This window comes from Adelges cooleyi, unplaced genomic scaffold (assembly GCF_023614345.1).
Source record: "Adelges cooleyi isolate 19-005CV unplaced genomic scaffold, UGA_ACOO_1.1 ACOO_flye_CR_arks_rails_tigmint_CR_PRNA_519, whole genome shotgun sequence".
In the NCBI taxonomy this organism is placed as follows: Eukaryota; Metazoa; Arthropoda; class Insecta; order Hemiptera; family Adelgidae; genus Adelges; species Adelges cooleyi.
Genome location: NW_026096208.1, coordinates 1,461,205 through 1,484,560, shown reverse-complemented (window position 1 = coordinate 1,484,560; position 23,356 = coordinate 1,461,205). Strand labels below are relative to the sequence as shown.

At 27.6% G+C, this 23,356-nt stretch overlaps 1 protein-coding gene and 1 long non-coding RNA gene across 4 annotated transcripts; both read left to right on the top strand.

Annotated features, from left to right (window-relative positions):
* Nucleotides 1–1,815: 1,815 nt before the first annotated feature.
* Nucleotides 1,816–16,861, top strand: LOC126842400 (uncharacterized). 3 transcript variants are annotated; one of them, XM_050579403.1, is made up of 11 exons: nt 1,816–2,324; nt 2,404–2,433; nt 2,514–2,543; nt 2,884–2,940; nt 3,071–3,100; nt 3,197–3,226; nt 3,999–4,025; nt 9,918–9,974; nt 15,132–15,164; nt 15,278–15,367; nt 16,442–16,861. In XM_050579403.1, the coding sequence occupies exons 1-11, from the start codon at nt 2,264–2,266 to the stop codon at nt 16,702–16,704; spliced, it is 708 nt and encodes a 235-aa protein (XP_050435360.1). In that variant the 5' UTR covers nt 1,816–2,263; the 3' UTR covers nt 16,705–16,861. The 3 variants fall into 3 exon arrangements, with proteins under 3 accessions (XP_050435360.1, XP_050435359.1, XP_050435361.1); XM_050579402.1 differs by lacking the exon at nt 9,918–9,974 and adding an exon at nt 14,951–15,007 and having other exon boundaries at nt 1,824–2,324; XM_050579404.1 differs by lacking the exons at nt 9,918–9,974; nt 15,132–15,164; nt 15,278–15,367; nt 16,442–16,861 and adding exons at nt 4,210–4,266; nt 4,454–4,486; nt 4,569–4,658; nt 4,961–5,386 and having other exon boundaries at nt 2,107–2,324.
* On the top strand, nt 7,346–8,507 carry LOC126842409 (uncharacterized). Its single transcript, XR_007686326.1, has 4 exons — nt 7,346–7,404; nt 7,487–7,516; nt 7,602–7,631; nt 8,453–8,507. It is a non-coding gene; the product is annotated as an uncharacterized LOC126842409 (long non-coding RNA).
* Nucleotides 16,862–23,356: the final 6,495 nt, after the last annotated feature.

The following is a 23,356-nucleotide window of genomic DNA, read 5'->3' as shown; positions in this document are numbered from 1 at the left end:
CTAATTATCTCTCGATAAGGTAATTAATTAATGAATTTGTTTGAGACCATACAACAACTTATTTAGTTTTCATACTATGTGTTCTCTTATCCCGAAGACTACCGATCTCTTCTGTACAATTCTTCTTCGATTATCCCATTCAGAAGCCTGTTGTCACGTCCATGTTACACGGTTTCATGATCTACAGAGGTTTATTGTATAGCCAACAAGTATACGTTTTCTTTATTTTAATCTAACTTGCGGCTTAATTGATTATGAATGTGTGCATAAGCAGTAGATCCAATAATTCGAATGTGAACAAATTTGGATTAAGTCCAGTCACGGTTCAGCAACAGTCGGTTTTAGTTCCAATAGCTTTATTACTTTGTTGGGTCTTCTCATCTAACCTAACTGGGAATAGTGTTATTATACAACACTTTCTTAAGTTTATTTCATTTTATTCCAAAATAGGGTGTTTTTTTTTATAGATAATGTAATTTTTTTCTATGATTATTATGCCTATACATGTGTACTTATTTTGTTTTGAACAAACATTAAAAGTGCTTATAATCTTAACTAGGCAAGTTTTTATAAACAATTTTTTTTTATCAATTTTAAGACAATGGATCACCAGATTTCCCCAACCTTCGCAGAATATGTCTTCTAATAGCTTTGCTCCGAAGTATGCGAGACCCACAAGCATATATAATAACCGCTGATGTTGATCCCTTTGATAATTTTTGTATTTTAACATCACGAAATGGCAGATTCAAATACCAACCTCAAGAAGGACCCGAAAACAAATATATTGCCGCGGTTATGCCAAGAGGTCCTGATGGTGATGATTATGTAGACGTTTTGGATGAGATAAAATTGTTGTTCTTATAAAATAGATTATCAACTTTAGTTAGCTTTTAAATAATTATATCGCACCAACTGTTGTTATTTTACTTTAATAATATTTATTAGTTGCACTTGTATCATAGTTGTCAATTAATTCAATGTATTACAAAATATAAAGTTTCTTTCAATAACCTTTTTATATATATTTTATACTCCTACTACTTACACTTTATACAGATTTTTATACAACTATACGTTTTACGGTTTTAGTTATCATTTTATTTTTGTTTTCTCCTGAGGTTCACACTTTTAACCGATGGTAGTCTATTCGGATCAGAAATCTCTAGGAATATAGTCACTAACTCAACACTATGAAAATCTTTTAATTGATACACCGTAATAACATTTATTTTGACATCCAGTTATTAGTTTTATAAGCTTTATTGGGCTCTAACATTATAAAAACAATTTTCGTCTTTATGAATTTTTTATCTAATATGTCATATTTTAAAATTGTAAACAATTTAGCTAAAACACAAATAATCTTGCGGAATATAAACTAAGCAGAGTTGAAATTATTTTTCAGTATTCATTTTTTCGTCACGTTGGAACGTGTAATCCCAGTGGTTTTAAATTTTCATGGGTACATATTATACTCGATACGATAGATGTTAAAGTTGATAATTAGAACGTATAAAAAATAAAAATTTAACACGTAGGTAATGTCTGAATGTTGTACCCGGGCTTTTATTAAAAATTTAATAAATTTTCTTTTAAAAATAACTAAATCGTATAACATTTGAAAAAAAAATGTAAACATCTAAGCATACAAAATTCTATAAATGTACGACTATTATGTCTGATTCGAGAACAATTTAAAAGCAAAAAAAAAACGTTACAGGCTTGTGCCGGGTGGTTTCATGGGCCACTCAATATCTCACTGTGTTTAACTAATATTTGAATTGTTTTTCCATACTGTTTTCATATAATTTGACCATAGCTTCCCGCAAATGTGTATGTTACCTCCTTGTTCCAAACTATTAAATTTTTTAAAATTTGACTGGTCGAAGTTGCTGTCAAAAATGCTAATTTAAAGGTTGTCAAGAACATAAAAACTTGTGGATAATTGTATCTCATTATATCAAAACACTATTAAGAGTGAAATAATGAGTGGCTTACGTTAAAAAACTCACGCTGTATATATTATATTTAACTTAATATTAAATAAACACAAGTGTCGTCTAAGTTTTTCATTGATTGTTACAGTGCTATGCATACTGCAAAATATATTTTAATTTTAAAGTTCTGGTTGACACATCGACAAAATGACCCAACGACTAGATTCATAATAAAACACAAAAAGTAAAACAAGCTATTAGAATTCAAATCTTTCTTATAAGTTGTATTATTTGAATTGTTTAATTAAAAATAATCTAAAAATATGAACCTTTTTTGCATTTTAATAACACTTGCCCTTGTCAACGTTTCCCCAATAATGACAGGTAATTAAATTTTTAAACATATCTTTTCAAGGTAGTCAAAATCTAAATAACGAATTCTATGTTTAATTCATTAAAACAGGGGAATATGCAAATTCGGTTTACATTACAAGTCAGTAGTGAATGTACATAAAATACATTTTTTTTTAATTTTATCATTTTTATACATAAGTTTTAAATAATATATTACAGACCAACACATCAAAGACGCTTTTGATAGAGGTAAGATACATTTTGATTTTCAGATGATTTTTAAATTTAAAATATGAGGGACCGGATTATATAGTACCACTTTACTAAATGATACTATACAAAATATACTAAATTACAAAAGAAAATCGAATAACTTATAAATATACTCAAAACAGTAAAATACCTATAATTACATACAATATTTTTGGGCTATACAAAATTACTATTTCACATAGCAGGTTGAGTAACGTTAGGTAAATAGTCACTTTAAAGCTATGTATATTTTTGTTCTGAAGATTTGTATGTATAGTTTTACACATTATCATGATTACATTTAAAATTGTGTATTTATCTCTAACACTACTTATAGATCCTGCTGGACTGGAGGCTGCAGTTTTAAATATTATTAATGGAGATAAACCGATGGGTAATCATAATTCTATAATAATAAAAATAATTAAAATATAGATTCCTACTCGAATAAAAGTATTAAAATTGTAGTGTTAAAAAAAAATCCAACATCATTAATTCATCAATTTATATTATTCTCATTTCAGAGACAATTAATTTGATTTTGGCTATACCGGGTAATAATATATCTTATAACTTATTGGACGTATTTGCACATGATTCTTGATTTTAATAACTAATTAGGACATACCATATTTTCGTTTTAATTTCAGAAACGGCCAATATTTTCCTAATTGATCATGGTAACCAATTGTTATATACTACTAACACTTTACACAGATTCTTATATGCCAATATAATTAATGGTTTATTTTTGTTTTTTCTATGTCTCATTTGTTCAATCGATCGTAGCCTATCCAAAAATGAACTTCTCTAGGTTTTAGATATTTAGCTCAAATCTAAGTAGTACCTCGCGTTTTTATCGTTCGATTAGCATAAAAAATAATAATTTTTCATTAAAAAACTTCTAGTTTGAAAAATATGTCTACTCATTTATTTTTCGGATAACATCCAATATAAAGAAACTGGTTTTGATATTTATTCGAAAAATATAAATTATAAATAAAAATTATTTCTTTTTTTTAACTTAAGATAATATTTTCCATCTATACACTATGTTAAGTATAAAAGGTAACTGAGTTAATAATAACATAATAAAATTACATAGCTTGTATGGCTTTATTCATTGGACACAGATTTAGTTAGACGATAGAGGTGTAACCTGTTGTTGCCAAATTGTATTATTTTTTAAATGAGGACCTCACGAATAACCTTTGTCCCGTGAGATAGCCAGGTATTAATCGAATTTGAGATTTTAAGTTACAAAAAATATTAAATGCTGAGGTGACAATAGAGAACCGTCACTTTATCAGGTCATTCATGTCACGTGTGTACATATTATGTCTTCAAATTTACTTTTAGTAAAATTTGTATGAATATACAAATTGAATTATGTTTATAAAAAAAAAAAAAAATTGTTGGGCATATTTCCGCATTTATTTGTTTTAATTTCAGATGAACCATTTATTGCCAACCTACCAGGTAACCTATTTGTATATGTTTTATACTCCTACTACTGAAGCTTTATACAGTTTCTTATACAAGCATATATTTTTACCGTTTTTGGTTTTCCCAATGATTTCAGTTCCTAACACAACTCTAAGTAGTTTATATTATAATTTTTGTCAATAGGAAATATTGTATAAAACATTTTTTTGTATTTCAGAACATATTGCCGTACCTGATCAGGTGGCAATGCAAGAAGCAATATTCCAAGCTACAAGTTAGTATAAAGAATAATATGCAATTGTGAAAAAATGTATTAAAATAATTGTCATGTCATAGAGCCAGAATACATTATTTAATATAAGTCTTGATTATCATTTTAAATATAATTCAAACCAATTTACACATTTTTACAATGATATTTTAATGTAAAACATTTAAATTTTTCATTATTTTTTATACAGATATCCCTGTGCCTCAACTTGGCCCGAACGAAAGTAAGCAAGCGTATAATAACTGACGTAAATAGCACTGAAGTCCTAGTTTATAAGCCAACTAACCTACTCATATTTTTCACAGATTATGAGAATGATTCATTGTTACAGCTTGGAGAAGACAGAAGAGCTATAACAGGAAAAATTATAAAAAAAATACTTATTGATGCAATACGTAAATACTAAAAATTTGTGTAGATTTTTATTAGTTTTACTTAAAATTATTATAATTCTATTTGATGTACCACTCCAATAATACATTTATAATTTATACACACCTCAACAAGTAATCCTTTTAGCCCCATAGATTGATGTATAGGCCATAGCTAACGCCAGCTGATATTGGGTCTCTGTTTAAGAATGTATTACTGTTTGCTCTCTTATTAGTGTATTAGTTGTGTTTAAAACAAATAACAAAAGTATTTATAAGCTAATTATGGCAAGGCTTTAAAAACGATTTTTTTTATAATTTTTCAGACAGAGGAGCACCAGAATTCACCAACTTTACCGAGATATGTCGTCTACTAGGTTTGCACATAAGTCTAAGACTACCGAATTCATATGTAAAAACCGCTGAAGTCGATCACTCTGAAAATTGTTGTACGTTAACTTCACAAAATGCCCAATACAAATACAGACCACATTACCACACTATTGTTGCGGTAATTCCAACAAGTCCAGAACGTAGTATAATTTTTGACGTTATGTATCAGCTAAGGGATTGGTACCCGTAATATAGACCATCTATTAAAAACTTTAAGAACTTTTACAACTTTTAAAAAATTACATTGCACCTACTGTTGTTATTTTACTTTAATAATAATTATGTGTCGCACTTGTATCTAAAATTGTCATTTAATCCAACGTATTACATAATAAACATTTTTTTTTCGTGATAGTTAATACTCTTAATGGCTTGTGTTTTTATTAAATTCTGTCCAGTGCGGTGTACAAACTCGATTGTATAGAATAATACTACTTTTCCATAATATATAATATTTACCACAAAAAAATATTCAATAGTAAATATTATTTAATGAAATACGATTGATTTTAGTTGTATTACATATTATAATCGTTTGATTCTAAAAAATAATTACCAAATTTAAATGCTAATAAACACTACAAATATTTGTTTAGTTTCCAATGTCGTAGAGGGCTGATACTTGGCACAGACACTCATCTTGGATGACAATACAATATCCTGTAATAATATTGGGATTCGGGCATCCAGGTCGCCATACACAGGGTCATATGTGGGCGACGTTTCACTAAGATTTCATGTTTCTTCAAATCTTCCAAAATGAATTTAGTAATCTATTCGCCAATAATTATTAAGTACCTTTAATAGGACTTAAAAGTAAAAATAAAAAATAACTTTTTTAAAAATATGCTTTTCCAAAAAATAGTACTGAACAGTGAAAAAAAATTTTACCACAAGAACAATAATTTACCAATCAATTGTAGCACATTTTATTTAAAATGTCAATTATTTTGAAAATAATCGAATATTAACTACAATTTTAAATAATGTTAAACATCTTTAACTTTTGACTAAATAGAAAAGCGTGGGCCCTTTTCAACAAAAGTCAAAATTCAATGAGTTTAGTATTATGAAATGTATGTGCCACACACTAATATTGAACCAAATTTAAAATACAAAAAAAAACTTACAATATAAAACATTATCTGATAATTATATGAGGGACTTTGTTGAATAGAGCCCACGCTTTTCTTTTTGGTCCAAAATTAAAGATGTATAACATTATTTAGAATTTTAGTATAATAGGTATAGAGCTCAGACAATACATAGGTTTGATTTGTCTAGACGTTTAACTTAACATACAACTGTTGGGAGCATTATGATAAAACCAATAACAATTATCCTATTTTAAAAGCTTCTAAATTTTCAAAAACTTAGTACTAAAGTCAAAATTTCAATATTAAAACAAGCAAGAAATATATTTCATATGATTAATTTAACTAAACATATTTCCGCTGTGTGTCATCCACCAAAAATATGTACCTTGAATAACTAAGAACCAGTAAACGCCGGTAAGATACTTATAAAAGGTAAAAAAAACAACGTGTACAAATTGATATGTAACACATAGGCATTGTCTGTATATATATTGCTCTAGTGCTTTGCATATTGCAAAATATATTTTAGTTTTAAATTTTTGGTTGACATATCGACACACTGACCTAGTATCAAGAAAATCTATAACAAAAAGTTATACAAGCTATTGTAATTCATATCGTTCTTACAATATTACAGTGCTTTGCATACTGTAAAATTTATTTCACCTTCAATTTTGAATTTAAAAATTGTTGAAAAACAAATAATTATACAACATGTAATTTAAAAAAAAAATATTTATATTTTGGTAATTTTTGCCTAGTATAAGTATTTCATCGGGATTTCCGCTGTTACAGAAATTGTGAATGATCCTGTAAATTTAAGAAAATATGTACTATACATAATGGTAACATTTTTGTTTTCGTGTTAAAACTTCTTTTCAATAAGAATTTGTTTGTGACGCTGGTGAAAAAATATAACTTTGCGTATTCCTAGTGGTTCTAATTTTTTATGGGTACACATAGCCCATGCGATAGCTGTTGTTAAAGTGTAAAAACGATGTGTACAAATGTCTGTGTAACACGTAGACATTGATGGAATATTGTACTCAATGTATTATCAGTATCGCTTACGTTTTTCATAAATTATTATAGTGCTATGCGTATTGAAAAATATCATTTTAGTTTTACTTCTTTAGCACAAAAAATAAGCTATTATACATCATACATTTCTAATAAGTTATATTATTTAAATTGTTTCGTTAATAAATTATCCAGCACTATGAAGCTTCTCTGCATTTTAATAACGCTCGCCTTGGTGAACGTTTCGCCAATAATGACAGGTAATTATTTAATTTTTACACGTACCTATTCAGGGTAGTTAAAAATCTGAATTGCAATTAAATATTTGACTATTTATCACAGCGCCATATGCAAATTCGGTTTACCTTACAAGTCAGTACAAAATGTTCATACGGTATAACATTTTTTTTTTTTTTTTATCATTTTGTATACATAAGTTTGGAAAAATGTATTACAGACAAATGGATCAAAGAGGCTGCTGAAAAAGGTTAGATACATTTTGATTTTCATGTTGTCGTCGAGGTTAATTCCGGTAAAACCTAACCTAACCTTACCTTGGTTGAGTTTATTGGCAGGTTTGCAACAATGTTAACCTCGGGTTGTTAAGAATCGTAATTATACGACGTTGCAACTCAGCCTAATTAATATAATATCCGGTTCCATCTGCACGGGCCGTGCTGTGTGCTGTTGTGCTGAGTCAGCAACAACAAGGCTCGTGCAGGAGTTATAACATTCAGATTATTTATAAATTAAAAACAAGGTATAAGTATTTTTCTTTTATATCAGTTCAGAATATAAGTGAATGTGGTATCTAGTATACCAAGTAATGTATAAATACTAATTTGTAAAAGAAAATCGATATTTTATGTTTTTACACAAAAAGGCAATTACTAGGCTATACAAAATTACTATACAAGTGGATTGTATGCGGTTCTATTTTTAAGGAGTTTATTATAGCCAATATTTAAGAAAACAAAGGTTTCGAGTTTTTTGACTACGATACAATGTTATGTAGAAAGCCGATTTTCAATTGAAAATTTCAGTTTTCTGTAATTAAATAAATGATATTTGCAAGTTTTCAAATATTAAAACCCAATTAAAAATGTTGCCAAATAACTCGTATGCTTTTTCGTCAAAGAAACAGACCGCATGCAATACCCTTAGCATAACAGGTTGAGTAGCGTTAGGCTAAATAGTCACCTTAAAGCTGTGTATATTCATATTCTGATCGTTTTTATGTGTACTTTTGTAGAGTATTACGATTTTATTTGAAATTGTGTTAATAGCTCTCACACTATTTGCTTGTAGATCCTGCTGGATTGGAAACTGCAATTTCAAATACTATTAACGGAAATGAATCGATGGGTAATCATTATTTTGAAATAAAAAACTTAATTAGAATATAGATATCTACGCAAAGTGTTAAAATTGTAGTGTTCAAAAAAATCCATCATCATTAATAAATTCATCAATTAGTATTATTCCTATTCCAGGAACACTTAATTTGATGTGGGCTACACCGGGTAATAATATACCATATAATTTTTTGGATATATTTCCCCATAGTTGTATTGATAATAAATAATAACTGATTGGGGCATAACAGATTTTCGTTTAAATTTCAGAAAAAGCAATTTTCACAATCACAATTGATCATGGTAAGCAATTGTTATTTGTTAATTGTTATATACCACTAATACTTTACACAGATTCTTATATGAATGATGATTTATCAAAGGTTTTTATTTGGTTTTTTCTATAGCTCACAATTTCGATCGACAGTACTCTATCCGAAAAAGAACTCCCTTAGGTTTTAGGTCTCTAACTCACATTGAAAGTATTAATTTTCGAAAAACTTCTAGTTTAAAAAATATGTCCACTCTTTCATTTTTCTAACAACATCTAATTTCATCTATAAGGACACTGGTCTCAAGATTTATTCAAAAAATAGAAATTATAAATAAAAACTTATCATAAAATGGGTGTATTGTTGGTATATTACAAATTACAAAAATACTAAATCCTTTAGTGATCAGCCTATTTTTAAGGTCTTTATGTCATGTGTAAATGTTATGTCATCATATTTATTTATTGCAAAACATGTATAAATTGTTATTACTTGTATACAAATATGTTGGACATATTTCTACATAGTTAATTATCCAAAAAGCTGGATAACATATTTTTGTTTTAATTTCAGATGACCGGTTTATTGAAAACTTACCAGGTATCCTATTTGTGAATATTATACGTTTTTAGCATAAGATTTTAGTCACTAACTTTAAGTAGAACAGTGTAATTTTTGTTCATATGATTAACTTTAGCTTTTAATTTTCCATTGAAAAAAAAACTAATTTAAAACTATTCAGATGTAAGCTATCAATCTAAAAACTTAAATACTACACTTTGAAGATTATTCAAATGATATTCCGGAATAACATTTTTTTTAACATCCAGTTTTATTAGTATCATAGTGCTCTTACTTTATAAAAATTATTTTTATATTTATGTCTTTGAATTGCCATATTTTAGGAATAAGAGCATCTTATTTCTAATATGTAAAAGAATTACTAAAAAAAATATTTTATCGGAGTATCAATTGAATGGTTTTCAAAGCGTCGAATTTTAGATTTAATTGTGATTAGTAAAATTGTTTAATACAACAATTTAAAACTTCCATGTTAATATAATAAAAAAATAAAATTGACACTTTCTAATATATTATCATTTTTGTCATGAGAAAATGTTGTATTTAATATTATTTGTATTTCAGAACATATTGCCATAGCTGACCAGGAGAAAGTGCAAGAAGCAATATCCCAAGTTACAAGTAAATATAAAGTCTAACACACATTATTGAGAACAATTTTCAAAAATCGTAATTATTAAGTTTCATGATCATTTGAAATATAACTCAAACCAATGTACACTTTTTTACAATGGTTTTTTTTAGTTTAAAACAGTTAAATTTTTCATATTTTTACATAGAATTCCCTAAGCCGGAACTCGGTCCGAACGAAAGTAAGCAAGAATTTAAAAACTGACGTGATTAGCACTAAAGTCCTAGTTTATAAGTCAATTAACCATTTTTTTTTAATTTTCATTTATAACACTGTAACTTATTTTTTTTCACAGATTATGAGAATGTTTCATTGTTACAGCTCGGAGCAGACAGAAGACGTATAACTGGAATAGCTACAAAAAATGTTCTTATCGCTGCATTAGGTAAATTTTAATATTTTTATGTGGATTTGTACTAGCTCTCACCTTATTTGGTTAATTGTGTACACGCACAGCTATATACCTCACAGTTAAGTTATTAATTAAGAAGTTTGGCCAATTTTCAATATATTTTCAGTGCCTTCTATTTTAACACCTAGAATTGACTTCGTGACATCTTGTTTCATCGCAACTTACATTTTTCTTTAACGATCTAATTATGTCATTGATTTACTTAAAAAAATTGCTCACAAGCAAAACTTCTTCCACAGACAATAATAAATCAAGCACACATTTCTATCAATTTTCTTGAATAAATATTGATCAGATTTATTTCTTAATGCTAATAAAGCCTTGATCTTTTATGATTAGATTATTTATCTTTTATCGCGACAATGAGAAGCTTGTTTGAGACCATATAACGTTTTTTTTTTAATTTAAATTCTATTCTAACTGAGATGCAAACCTATTTTCCCAATTGCTTTTTTCTTTTCAAGTATATTTTTCTTTTCCAAACATATTATTAAATTTCATTGCATAATAAATTACATGATACGGGGTGTATTTAATAAGTAATGTAATTATTTTTTAATTATTATACTTGTACACGTGTATTAATTGTGTTTTGAACAAAAAACAAAAGTAGTTGTAAGCTAAAATTGTCAAGTTTTTAAAAACAATTTTTTATTATTTTTTTAAGCTAAAGGAAGACCAGAATTCCTTAATCTTACCGAAATATGTCGTCTATTCAGTTTGCTCAGAAGTATAACATTCCCATATGCAGTTATAAAAAGAGTTAATGTTGATCACTCTGGTAATTATTGTATATTAAACTCACGAACTAGCAGATTCGAATACAGAACTTATAACGGCAATATTATTGAAGTAAGGTCAGTCGGTCCTATTCGTGAGGTATTTTTTAACGTTATGCGTATTCTAAGGGAATGGTACCCGTAATACAGACCAGTAATCGTAGCTAGCTTTTAATCATACAGCACCTACTTTTCTTATATTACTTTAATAATATTTATATGTCGCATTTTTATCTAAAATTGTCATTTAATTCAATGTATTACATATTGAAGAATTTTTTTCAGTGTTATCATATACTCTTAACCACTTGTGTTTTAATTGAATTCTGTTCATTGCAATGTAAAAAACGAAATTGAAAAAAATAATATAACAAAAACACATAATGATTGCATGAGTAATTTTTTTTACACCTCGAATAATGTAACAATACTATTAACATACATGTCATCATGTATCAAGGCTTCAGCATATACCAAAGATTATTTTTTTTAAACTAATTCATACTCATTTGCGCTGTTAACACCACGTTTTTTATGTGACTTTTTTACATGTTTTTTTCTTTTATTAAGAATAATTTGTTAAGAATATTATGATTTGTTGAAACTAAGTTTAGATAATTAAATTATAAGCTAATTTTAAAAATGTTTTCTAAATAACTTTAAAAAATAGAACAATTAAATCCGTAGTGTTTAAAGCATAAATGAGTATAAATTAATTTGCAAAATAATTTTACTACAAGAACGATTTACCAATCAATTGTAGCACATTTTATTTAAAATGTCAATTACTTTGAAAACAACCGAGTATTAACTACAATTTTAAATAATGTTAAATATCTTTAATTTTATACTAAAAAGAAAAGCTTGAGCCTTATTAGTGTCTGTAGTGATAGTGAGTACTAATAAGTTATTAATTACTAATAAAATCAACTATTTTCTATGCTATTGTAACAAGCCCTTACACAAACCTCAAAAAAAGAAACAAATTTGAGCAAAATAATGATATGTTGAGAAATATTTGGAAAAGCAGTACCTCAAAAATGTAACAGATTTGTCTAAACTATATTTAATTTTAAACTGAAAAGAAAATATAATTAAATTAGCTTTAAACATTTACTGCTTCGGTTGACACATCACACACCGACCCAACGATTAGTCGCAAGAAAATAGTAATAATAATTTTACTTTTTGCCGTAATGCTTAAATATCAACGACGCTGGTATAACGAAGCGTATTCCTAGTGGTTTTAAATTTTCATGGGTACACATAGCCCATGCGATAGCTGTTGTTAAAGTGTAAAAACGATGTGTACAAATGACTGTGTAACACGTAGACACTGATGGAATATTGTGCTCGGGATATACTTATCAGATAGTGCTATGCATATTGAAAAATATAATTTTAGTTTTACTTCTTTTGGTTGACATGACGACAAGTCACAAAAAGACGAAGAAACGACTATTCGCATAAAATAACTTCAAGCACAAAATCTAAAATCAAGCTATTAGACTTCATAGCAATTTCTAATAAGTTTTATTAATTGAACTGTTTCGTTAATATTATCCAGTACTATGAAGCTTCTCTGCATTTTAATAACGCTCGCCTTGGTGAACGTTTCGCCAATAATGACAGGTAATTATTTAATTTTTACACGTACCATATCCAGGTAGTTAAAAATCTGAATTGCAATTAAATATTTGACTATTTATCACAGCGCCATATGCAAATTCGGTTTACCTTACAAGTCAGTACAAAATGTGTCATACGGTATAACATTTTTTTTTTTTTTTATCATTTTGTATACATAAGTTTGGAAAAATGTATTACAGACAAATGGATCAAAGAGGCTGCTGAAAAAGGTAAGATACATTTTGATTTTCATGTTGTCGCCGAGGTTAATTCCGGTAAAACCTAACCTAACCTTACCTTGGTTGAGTTTATTGGCAGGTTTGCAACAATGTTAACCTCGGGTTGTTAAGAATCGTAATTATACGACGTTGCAACTCAGCCTAATTAATATAATATCCGGTTCCATCTGCACGGGCCGTGCTGTTGTGCTGAGTCAGCAACAACAAGGCTCGTGCAGGAGTTATAACATTCAGATTATTTATAAATTAAAAACAAGGTATAAGTATTTTTCTTTTATATCAGTTCAGAATAAAAGTGAATGTTTATACCAAGTAATGTATAAATACTAATTTGTAAAAGAAAATCGAATATTTTATGTTTTTACACAAAAAGGCAATTACTAGGCTATACAAAATTACTATACAAGTGGATTGTATGCGGTTCTATTTTTAAGGAGTTTTATATAGCCAATATTTAAGAAAACAAAGGTTTCGAGTTTTTTACTACGATACAATTTTATGTAGAAAGTCGATTTTCTGTTGTCAAATATTAAAACCCAATTAAAAATGTTGCCAAATAACTCGTATGCTTTTTCGTCAAAGAAACAGACCGCATGCAATACCCTTAGCATAACAGGTTGAGTAGCGTTAAGCTAAATAGTCACATTAAAGCTGTGTATATTCATATTCTGATCGTTTTTATGTATACTTTTGAAGAGTATTACGATTTTATTTGAAATTGTGTTAATAGCTCTCACACTATTTGCTTGTAGATCCTGCTGGATTGGAAACTGCAATTTCAAATACTATTAACGGAAATGAATCGATGGGTAATCATTATTTTGTAATAAAAAACATAATTAGAATATAGATATCTACGCAAAGTGTTAAAATTGTAGTGTTCAAAAAAAACCATCATCATTAATAAATTCATCAATTAGTATTATTCCTATTTCAGGAACACTTAATTTGATGTGGGCTAAACCGGGTAATAATATACCTTATAATTTTTTAAACATATTTCCACATGGTTGCTTGATAATAAATTAATAACTAATTTGGACATATTCATTTAAATTTCAGAAAAAGCAATTTTCAGAATCACAATTGATCATGGTAAGCAATTGTTATTTGTTAAATACCACTAATATTATACATTGATTCTTAGATGAACGATGACTTATCAAACGTTTTTATTTGTTTTTTCCTATAGCATACACTTTAAATCGACAGTAGTCTATCGGCAAAAGAGCTCAAATTAAATTTTAGATCTCTAACTCACATTAAAAATATTAATTTTCGAAAAACTTCTAGTTTAAAAAATATGTTATTCATTTTTTTAACAACATCTAACTTCGTCTATAAAGACACTGGTTTCGAGATTTATTCAAAAAATAGAAATTAAAAATAAATACTAATAATAAAATGGGTGTACAGTTCTTATATTACAAATTATAAAAATACTAAATCCTTTAGTGAACAGCCTATTTTTTAGGTCATTTATGTCATGTGTACATGACAAAATTATGTTATGTTATCATATTTATTTATTGCAAAACATGTATAAATTGTTATAACTTCTATAAAAATATGTTGGACATATTTCCACATAGTTAATTATCCAAAAAGCTGGATAACATATTTTTGTTTTAATTTCAGATGACCGGTTTATTGAAAACTTACCAGGTATCCTATTTGTGAATATTATACGTTTTTAGCATAAGATTTTAGTCACTAACTTTAAGTAGAACAGTGTAATTTTTGTTCATATGATTAAATTTAGATTTTAATTTTCCATTGAAAAAAAAAACTAATTTAAAACTATTCAGATGTAAGCTATCAATCTAAAAACTTAAAATTATTTTATACAAAAATTTAAAACTTCCATAGTAATCAAATTAAAAAATATACAATTTTTTGTATTTCAGAACATATTGCCATAGCTGACCAGGAGAAAGTGCAAGAAGCAATATCCCAAGTTACAAGTAAATATAAAGTCTAACACACATTATTGAGAACAATTTTCAAAAATCGTAATTTTTAAGTTTCATGATCATTTGAAATATTACTCAAACCATATGTACACTTTTTTACAATGATTTTTTTTAGGATTCCCTAAGCCGGAACTTGGTCCGAACGAAAGTAAGCAAGAATTTAAAAACTGACGTGAATAGCTCTAAAGTCCTAGATTATAAGCCAATTAACAATTTTTTTTTTAATTTGATTTATAACACTGTAACTTTTTTTTTCCACAGATCATGAGAATGATTCATTGTTACAGCTTGGAGAAGACAGAAGACGTATAACTGGAATAGCTACAAAAAATGTTCTTATCGCTGCAATAGGTAAATGTTAATATTTTGTGTGGATTTGTACTAGCTCTCATCTTATTTGGATTATTGTGTACACGCACAGCTATATACCTCACATTAAGGTTATTAGTTAATAAGTTTGGCCAATTTTCAAATTATTTTTCAGTGCCTTCTATTTTAACACCTAGAATTGACTTTGCTACATCTTGTTTCATCGCAACTTACATTTTTCTTTAACGATCTAATCATGTCATTGATTTACTGCAAAAAATTGCTCTCAAGCAAAACTTCTTCCACAGACAATAATAAATCAAGCACACATTTCTATCTACTTTCATGTTTAAATATTAATCAGATTTATTTCTTAATGCTAATAAAGCCTTGATCTTTTATGATTAATTTAAATCTTTTATCGCGACAATGAGGAGCGTCTTTGAGACCTCAGACCTTATAACGATTTATTTAATTTACAATCTATTCTAACTGAGAAACAAACCTATTTTTAATTTTTTTTACTTTTCATGTATTTTTTTTACTTCCCAAACTTATTCTTAAATTTACATTCAGATAAACAATGTCCAACTTCATCACATCCGTAACATTTAGAAGGGAAACTACTGGCGGCTATACCACAAAAGCTGTAGAACTTTGTTGGGACTTCTTACCTATTTGATCACTGCTATTAGCTTTCTTCCATTATTTGTCTAACATTTGACCTTTTACATTTTTTTAATTCTTAAGTAGAGTTGACTAGCATCACCTTCACGCTCAAAAGTCTATACTAACGAGTCCCAAATTTTTATTTCAGTTTTTTTACCCATCACATATTCTAAACGGCTATCAGCAACATTTCGCACAATAAACGACTTGCCTTTCTTGTTACTCTTTGTTACCAAATGTATTTTGTAACAAATTTAAACAAATTTAGTATAATAAATTCCATTGCATAATAAGTTACATAATACGAGGTGTTTTTTTTATGTAATGGAATTATTTTTTTATAATTTTATCTATACGTGTATTAGTTGTGTTTTGAAAAAAAAACAAACGTAGTTATAAGCTAAAATTTTCATTATTTTAAAAACAATTTTTTATAATTTTTTTAAGATAAAGGAAGACCAGAATTCCTCAATCTTACCGAAATATGTCGTCTATTCGGTTTGCTCAGAAGTATACGATTCCCATATGCAGTTATAAAAAGAGTTGATGTTGATCACTCTGGTGATTATTGTATATTAAACTCTCGGACTGGCAGATTCCAATACAGACGTCATAACGGCATTATTGTTGAAGTAAGGCCAGTCGGTGTTTTTCGTGAGGTATTTTTTGACGTTATGCCTATTCTAAACGATTGGTACCCTGTAATATAGACCAGCAGTCGTAGCTAGCTTTTAATTATTATATACCACCTATTCTCCTTATATTACTTTAATAATATATTTATGTCGCATTTGTATCCAAAATTGTCATTTAATTCAATGTATTACAAAATAAAGAATTTTTTTCAATATTATTATATATTCTTAACCACTTGTTTTTTTATTGAATTCTGTTCGTTGCAATGTAAAAAACGCAATTGAAACAATTGTATAACAAAAACACATAATGTTTGCATGAGTAACTTTTTTTATACCTCGATTCATGTTACAATTCTATTAACATACATGTCATCATATATCAAGGCTTTCAGACTCAGGCTCTTCCGTAGTATGTAATTAAATGTGTAAAAGAATATCAGTTTATCTATTGTCATACCTTATTATCTAGCTATATAATTTTTTCATCTTTAAAATTGGGAAACCTCGTTTAATAGATCATTTTGGGTAATTATTCCTTAGTCTGTCTAACCTTCCAAAAAACTCTTCCTAAATCTTTGTAACGTTTTCAATTTAACAGTAAAATACAGGTTGTCCCACAAAAATTTGACAAATGATATGATAATGGTTGTTCTAGTAAATATTTCAAAGATTTAACTTTTTAAAATTAATCCATACTCATTGGCGAAGTGAGTACAAATTATTTAAAAAAAAAAATCTTAAATGCAATCATTATAATACTATTATACTATATAGGAGCAGAGATCCTATAAAATCACATAAAAGAAAACGTGTCCATGTGAATTTGTGCATACTGGACCACATTTTTGTCTAAGTCTTTACATGATAATATCAATAAAATAAACATTAGCCTAACATTTCATTCCACACAGAATGCGTATTTTTCATGTTAAAAAATTCACTAGAACAAAAGGTTTTTCATTTATCAAATATTTCTGGGTTCACTCTGTATTTTGTTTACAGAATGGTAGTGTGACCAAAAACCTAACCAACATAATGTTTATTTTTTATTTTTCTTTAGAGTTAAACCTTTTTTGCAGTACGCATTTTTTTGTCACGTGGGTGAAATATTGTGTACTCCTTTAGGTTAAAATTTTCATTGGTACACATAAACGATACGATAGCTGTTAGTAAAGTTTTAAAAAAATGTGTACAAATGACTATATGTAACACGCCTAAAGGAATAATCAAACGATATACCATTTCAAACGTAGCACAAAAGTATTAAGGCGTCTGTGTATGGCAAATCCTGCAATGGTACATTTGATTAGAGAATATTGTCAGCATATTATTTAACACTAATAAGTTCTACGATTTTCTAAGCTATTGTAACAAGCGCTTACACAAACTTCAAAAAAAAAAAACCAATCCGAGCGAAATAATGATATGTTGAAAATTATTTGGAAAAGCAGTAACTCAAACATGTAATAAATTTGTCTACACTGTATTTTATTTTAAACTGAAAAGAAAATATGACTAATTTAGCATTAAGCTTTTGCTGCTTTGGTTGACACATCAAACACCGACCCAACGACTAGTCACAAGAAAATCACCAACAAAAAATGATACAAGCTATTAGAATTCATATTATAAGTTATATTTTTTTAAATATTTATTTTATAATATCCAGCATTATGAAACTGCACTGCATTTAAATAACGTTGCCTTTGTAAACGTTTCGCCAAAAATGATAGGTAATTATTCAATTATAAGAATAAAATAAAAAATTTGTATAAATAGTAATAAAAATTTTACTTTTTGCCGTAATACTTAAATATCAACGACGCTGGTGAAAACATATAACGTTGCGTATTCCTAGTGGTTTAAAATTTTCATGGGTACACATAGCCCTTGCGATAGTTGTTGTTAAAGTGTAAAAACAATGTGTATTCGGGATTTTATTAGTAACGCTTACGTTTTTCATAACTTATCATAGTGCTATGCATACTGAAAAATATAATTTTAGTTTTACTTCTTTGATTGACAAGACGACAAGTCATCGACAAGGCGAAGAAACGACTATTCGCATAAAATAACTCCAACACAAAATCTAAAACAAGCTATTAGAGTTCATAGCTTTCTAATAAGTTTTATTAATTGAACTGTTTCGTTAATATTATCCAGTACTATGAAGCTTCTCTGCATTTTAATAACGCTCGCCTTGGTGAACGTTTCGCCGATAATGACAGGTAATTATTTAATTTTTACACGTACCATATCCAGGTAGTTAAGAATCTGAATATAAAATTCAATATTAATTTCTTTCTCATAGCGTTATATGCAAATTCGGTTTACCTTACAAGTCAGTACAAATCTGTCATACGATATATAATTTTTTTTTTTTTTTATCATTTTGTATACATAAGTTTGGAAAAATGTATTACAGACAAATGGATCAAAGAGGCTGCTGAAAAAGGTAAGATACATTTTGATTTTCATGTTGTCGCCGAGGTTAATTCCGGTAAAACCTAACCTAACCTTACCTTGGTCGAGTTTATTGGCAGGTTTGCAACAATGTTAACCTCGGGTTGTTAAGAATCGTAATTATACGACGTTGCAACTCAGCCTAATTAATATAATATCCGGTTCCATCTGCACGGGCCGTGCTGTGTGCTGTTGTGCTGAGTCAGCAACAACAAGGCTCGTGTAGGAGTTATAACATTCAGATTATTTATAAATTAAAAACAAGGTATAAGTATTTTTCTTTTATATCAGTTCAGAATATAAGTGAATGTGGTATCTAGTATACCAAGTAATGTATAAATACTAATTTGTAAATGAAAATCGAATAAATGATGTTTTTACACAAAAAGGCAATTACTAGGCTATACAAGATTACTATACAAGTGGATTGTATGCGGTCTATTTTTAAGGAGTTTTATATAGCCAATATTTAAGAAAACAAATGTTTCGAGTTTTTTTACTACGATACAATTTTATGTAGAAAGTCGATTTTCAATTAAAAATTGAACACTATTTGCTTGTAGATCCTGCTGGATTGGAAACTGCAATTTCAAATACTATTAACGGAGATAAATCGATAGGTAATCATTATTTTTTAATAAGAAACATAATTAAAATAAAGATATCTACGCAAATTGTTAAAATTGTAGTGTTAAAAAAAACCATCATCATTAATAAATTCATCAATTAGTGTTATTCCTATTTCAGGAACACTTAATTTGATGTGGGCTACACCGGGTAATAATATACCTTATAATTGTTTGGACATATTTCCACATGGTTGCTTGATAATAAACTTATAACTAATTTGGGCATATTCGTTTAAATTTCAGAAAAAGCAATTTTCAGAATCACAATTGATCATGGTAAGCAATTGTTATTGGTTAATTGTTATATACCACAAACACTATACACAGATTCTTATATGATTGATGATTTATCAAACGTTTTTATTTGGTTTTTCCTATAGCTCACACTTTCAATTGACAGTAGTCTATCCGAAATACAACTCCCTTAGATTTTAGATCTCTAACTCACATAAAAAATTTTAATTTTCCAAAAGCTTATAGTTTACAAATATATTCTCTCTTTCATTTTTCTAACAACATCTAACTTCGTCTATAAAGACCCTGGTCTCGAGATTTATTAAAAAAATATAAATTATAAATAAAAACTAATCATAAAATGGGTGTATTGTTCGTATATTACAAATTACAAAAATACTAAATCCGTTAGTGAACCACCCATTTATGTCATGTGTACATGTTATGTCATAAAATGTATTTATTGTAATACATTTACAAATTGTAAATCTTTATATAAAAAAAATAATTGTTGGACATATTAACACATAGTGTATTATCCACATTGTTTGTTAACATATTTTTGTTTTAATTTCAGATGATACATTTATTATCAACTTACCAGGTAACCTAATTGTTTATATTTTATAATTCCAATACTTACACTTTATACAGATTCTTATACAAGTATCTTTTAAATGATTTTCGTTTTCATTTTTGTTTTTGTTTCTCCTATGGCTCACATTTTTAATCGATAGCAATTCATAAGATTTTAGTCACTAACTTTAAGTAGTATATTGTAATTCTTTTTCATTCGATTCTTTTAAATTACAACACTTTGAAGATTATTCATTTAATACTCCGGAATAACATTTTTTTTAGCATACAGTTTTATTAGTTTCATTGTGCTCTAACTTTATAAAAATAACGGAGTAGTATCAATTGAAAGATTTTCAAAGCGTCGTATTTTAGTTTTAATTGTGTTGGTAAAATTATTTAATACAAAAATTTTAAACTCCAATGTTAATATAATAAAAAAATACAATTGACACTTTCTAATATATTATCATTTCTGTCATGAGAAAATATTGTATATAATATTTTTTTGTATTTCAGAACATATTGCTATAGCTGACCAGGAGAAAGTGCAAGAAGCAATATCCAAAGTTACAAGTAAATATAAAGTCTAACACACATTATTGAGAACAATTTTCAAAAATCGTAATTTTTAAGTTTCATGATCATTTGAAATATAACTCAAACCATATGTACACATTTTTACAATGATTTTTTTAGTTTAAAATAGTTAAATTTTACATATTTTTTACATAGAATTCCCTAAGCCTGAACTTGGTCCGAACGAAAGTAAGCAAGCATTTAAAAACTGACGTGAATAGCCGTGAAGTCTTAGTTCATAAGTCAATTAACCATTTTTTTAAAATAGTATTTATAACACTGTAACTTATTTTTTTCACAGGTTATGAGAATGATTCATTGTTACAGCTTGGAGAAGACAGAAGACGTATAACTGCAAAAGCTACAAAAAATGTTCTTATCGCTGCAATAGGTAAATGTTAATATTTTGTGTGGATTTGTACTAGCTCTAATCTTATTTGGATTATTGTGTACACGCACAGCTATATACCTCACATTAAGGTTATTAGTTAAGAAGTTCGGCCAATTTTCAAATTCTTTTTCAGTGCCTTCCATTTTAACACCTAGAATTGACTTTGCTACATCTTGTTTCATCGCAACTTACATTTTTCTTTAACGGTCTAATAATGTCATTGATTGACTGCAAAAAATTGCTCTCAAGCAAAACTTCTTCCACATACAATAATAAATCAAGCACACATTTTTATCAGTTTTCTTGAATAAATATTTATCAGAATTATTTCTTAATACTAATAAAGCATTGCTCTTTTATGATTAATTTAAATCTTGTAACCCAGCAATGAGGACCTTGTTTGAGACCATATAAAGTTTTTTAATTTACATTCTATTCTAACTGAGAAGCAAACCTAATTTCCAAATTGTTTTTTCTTTTCAAGTATATTTTTCTTTTTCAAACACATTATTAAATTTCATTGCATAATAAATTACATGATACGGGGTGTATTTAATAGGTAATGTAATTATTTTCCATAATTTTTTTTTATACACGTGTATTAATTGTGTTTTAAACAAAAAAAAAAGTAGTTGTATGCTAAAATTGTCAAGTTTTTAAAAACAATTTTTTATATTTTTTTTAAGATAAAGGAAGACCAGAATTCCTCAATCTTACAGAAATATGTCGTCTATTCAGTTTGCTCAGAAGTATAAGATTCCCATATGCAGTTATAAAAAGAGTTGATGTTGATCACTCTGGTAAATATTGTATATTAAATTCACGAACTGGCAGATTCGAATACAGACCTTCTGGAAAATTCTCCTGGCTTAGGTAGCCAGGTTTTTTCTGACGTTACGGATGACCTAAGGGTTTGGTTTCATTGGTACCCATAATATAGACCAGCAATCGTAGCTAGCTTTTAAAACATTTTATAACACCTACTCATCTTATATTACTTTAATAGTATTTATATGTCGCATTTGTATCTAAATTTGTCATTTTATTCAATGTATTACGTAATAAAAAATTTCTTTCAGTGTCAATTTATACTCTTAACTACTTGTGTTTTCATTAAATTCAGTTCATTGCAGTGTTAAAAACGAAATTGAAATAATAATAACATAACAAAAAAATAAAACAGTTAAGAGAAATACAAATGGTGACGTCTAGAGCATAAATTAATTTAACACTTCAAATGCCAAGATAAATAACTGAACTGAGATCGCCGGCACTATCCATGGCAGTAAACGTGTTAAAAAAAAATCCTTAACAAATATTCATTAGATTAAAATATGTATATTAAAAACAAAAGTTGAGATTTGTTTGAGTGATGTGAGTATAAATCTTGGAAAGTACAAACTGAAACATTAAAATAAGTTAGAAATATTATAAATGGATCTCTATATATTGTGTTTTTAATAGTGAACCAGGAAAGAGATAATTTAATGATAACGTTTAATATGATATTATACAAAATTATTTGAAATTATATAATAATGTGCTAGTACAAACAATATTAATTAAACAGATATATTTTAAATGTTGCACGTTTTTCACAAAAAGTTGGAATTTTTGTACGAAGACAAAAGTTATGGTTTTTTGAACAAATTTTATTGGTTCGACTTATCATAGGTAATAATTACAATTATTATTAGTGGTTATTATTTGTGTACGTGAAACAGTAATAGTATAGTGTGAAATGGTATCAAGTATTAAAATATAATTTAGAAATAATCAATACAGAATAGTAGCGGGACGAAAAACAAACATTATCTTTTATTTTTTTGTTTCGTGCTAAAACATTTTTTCA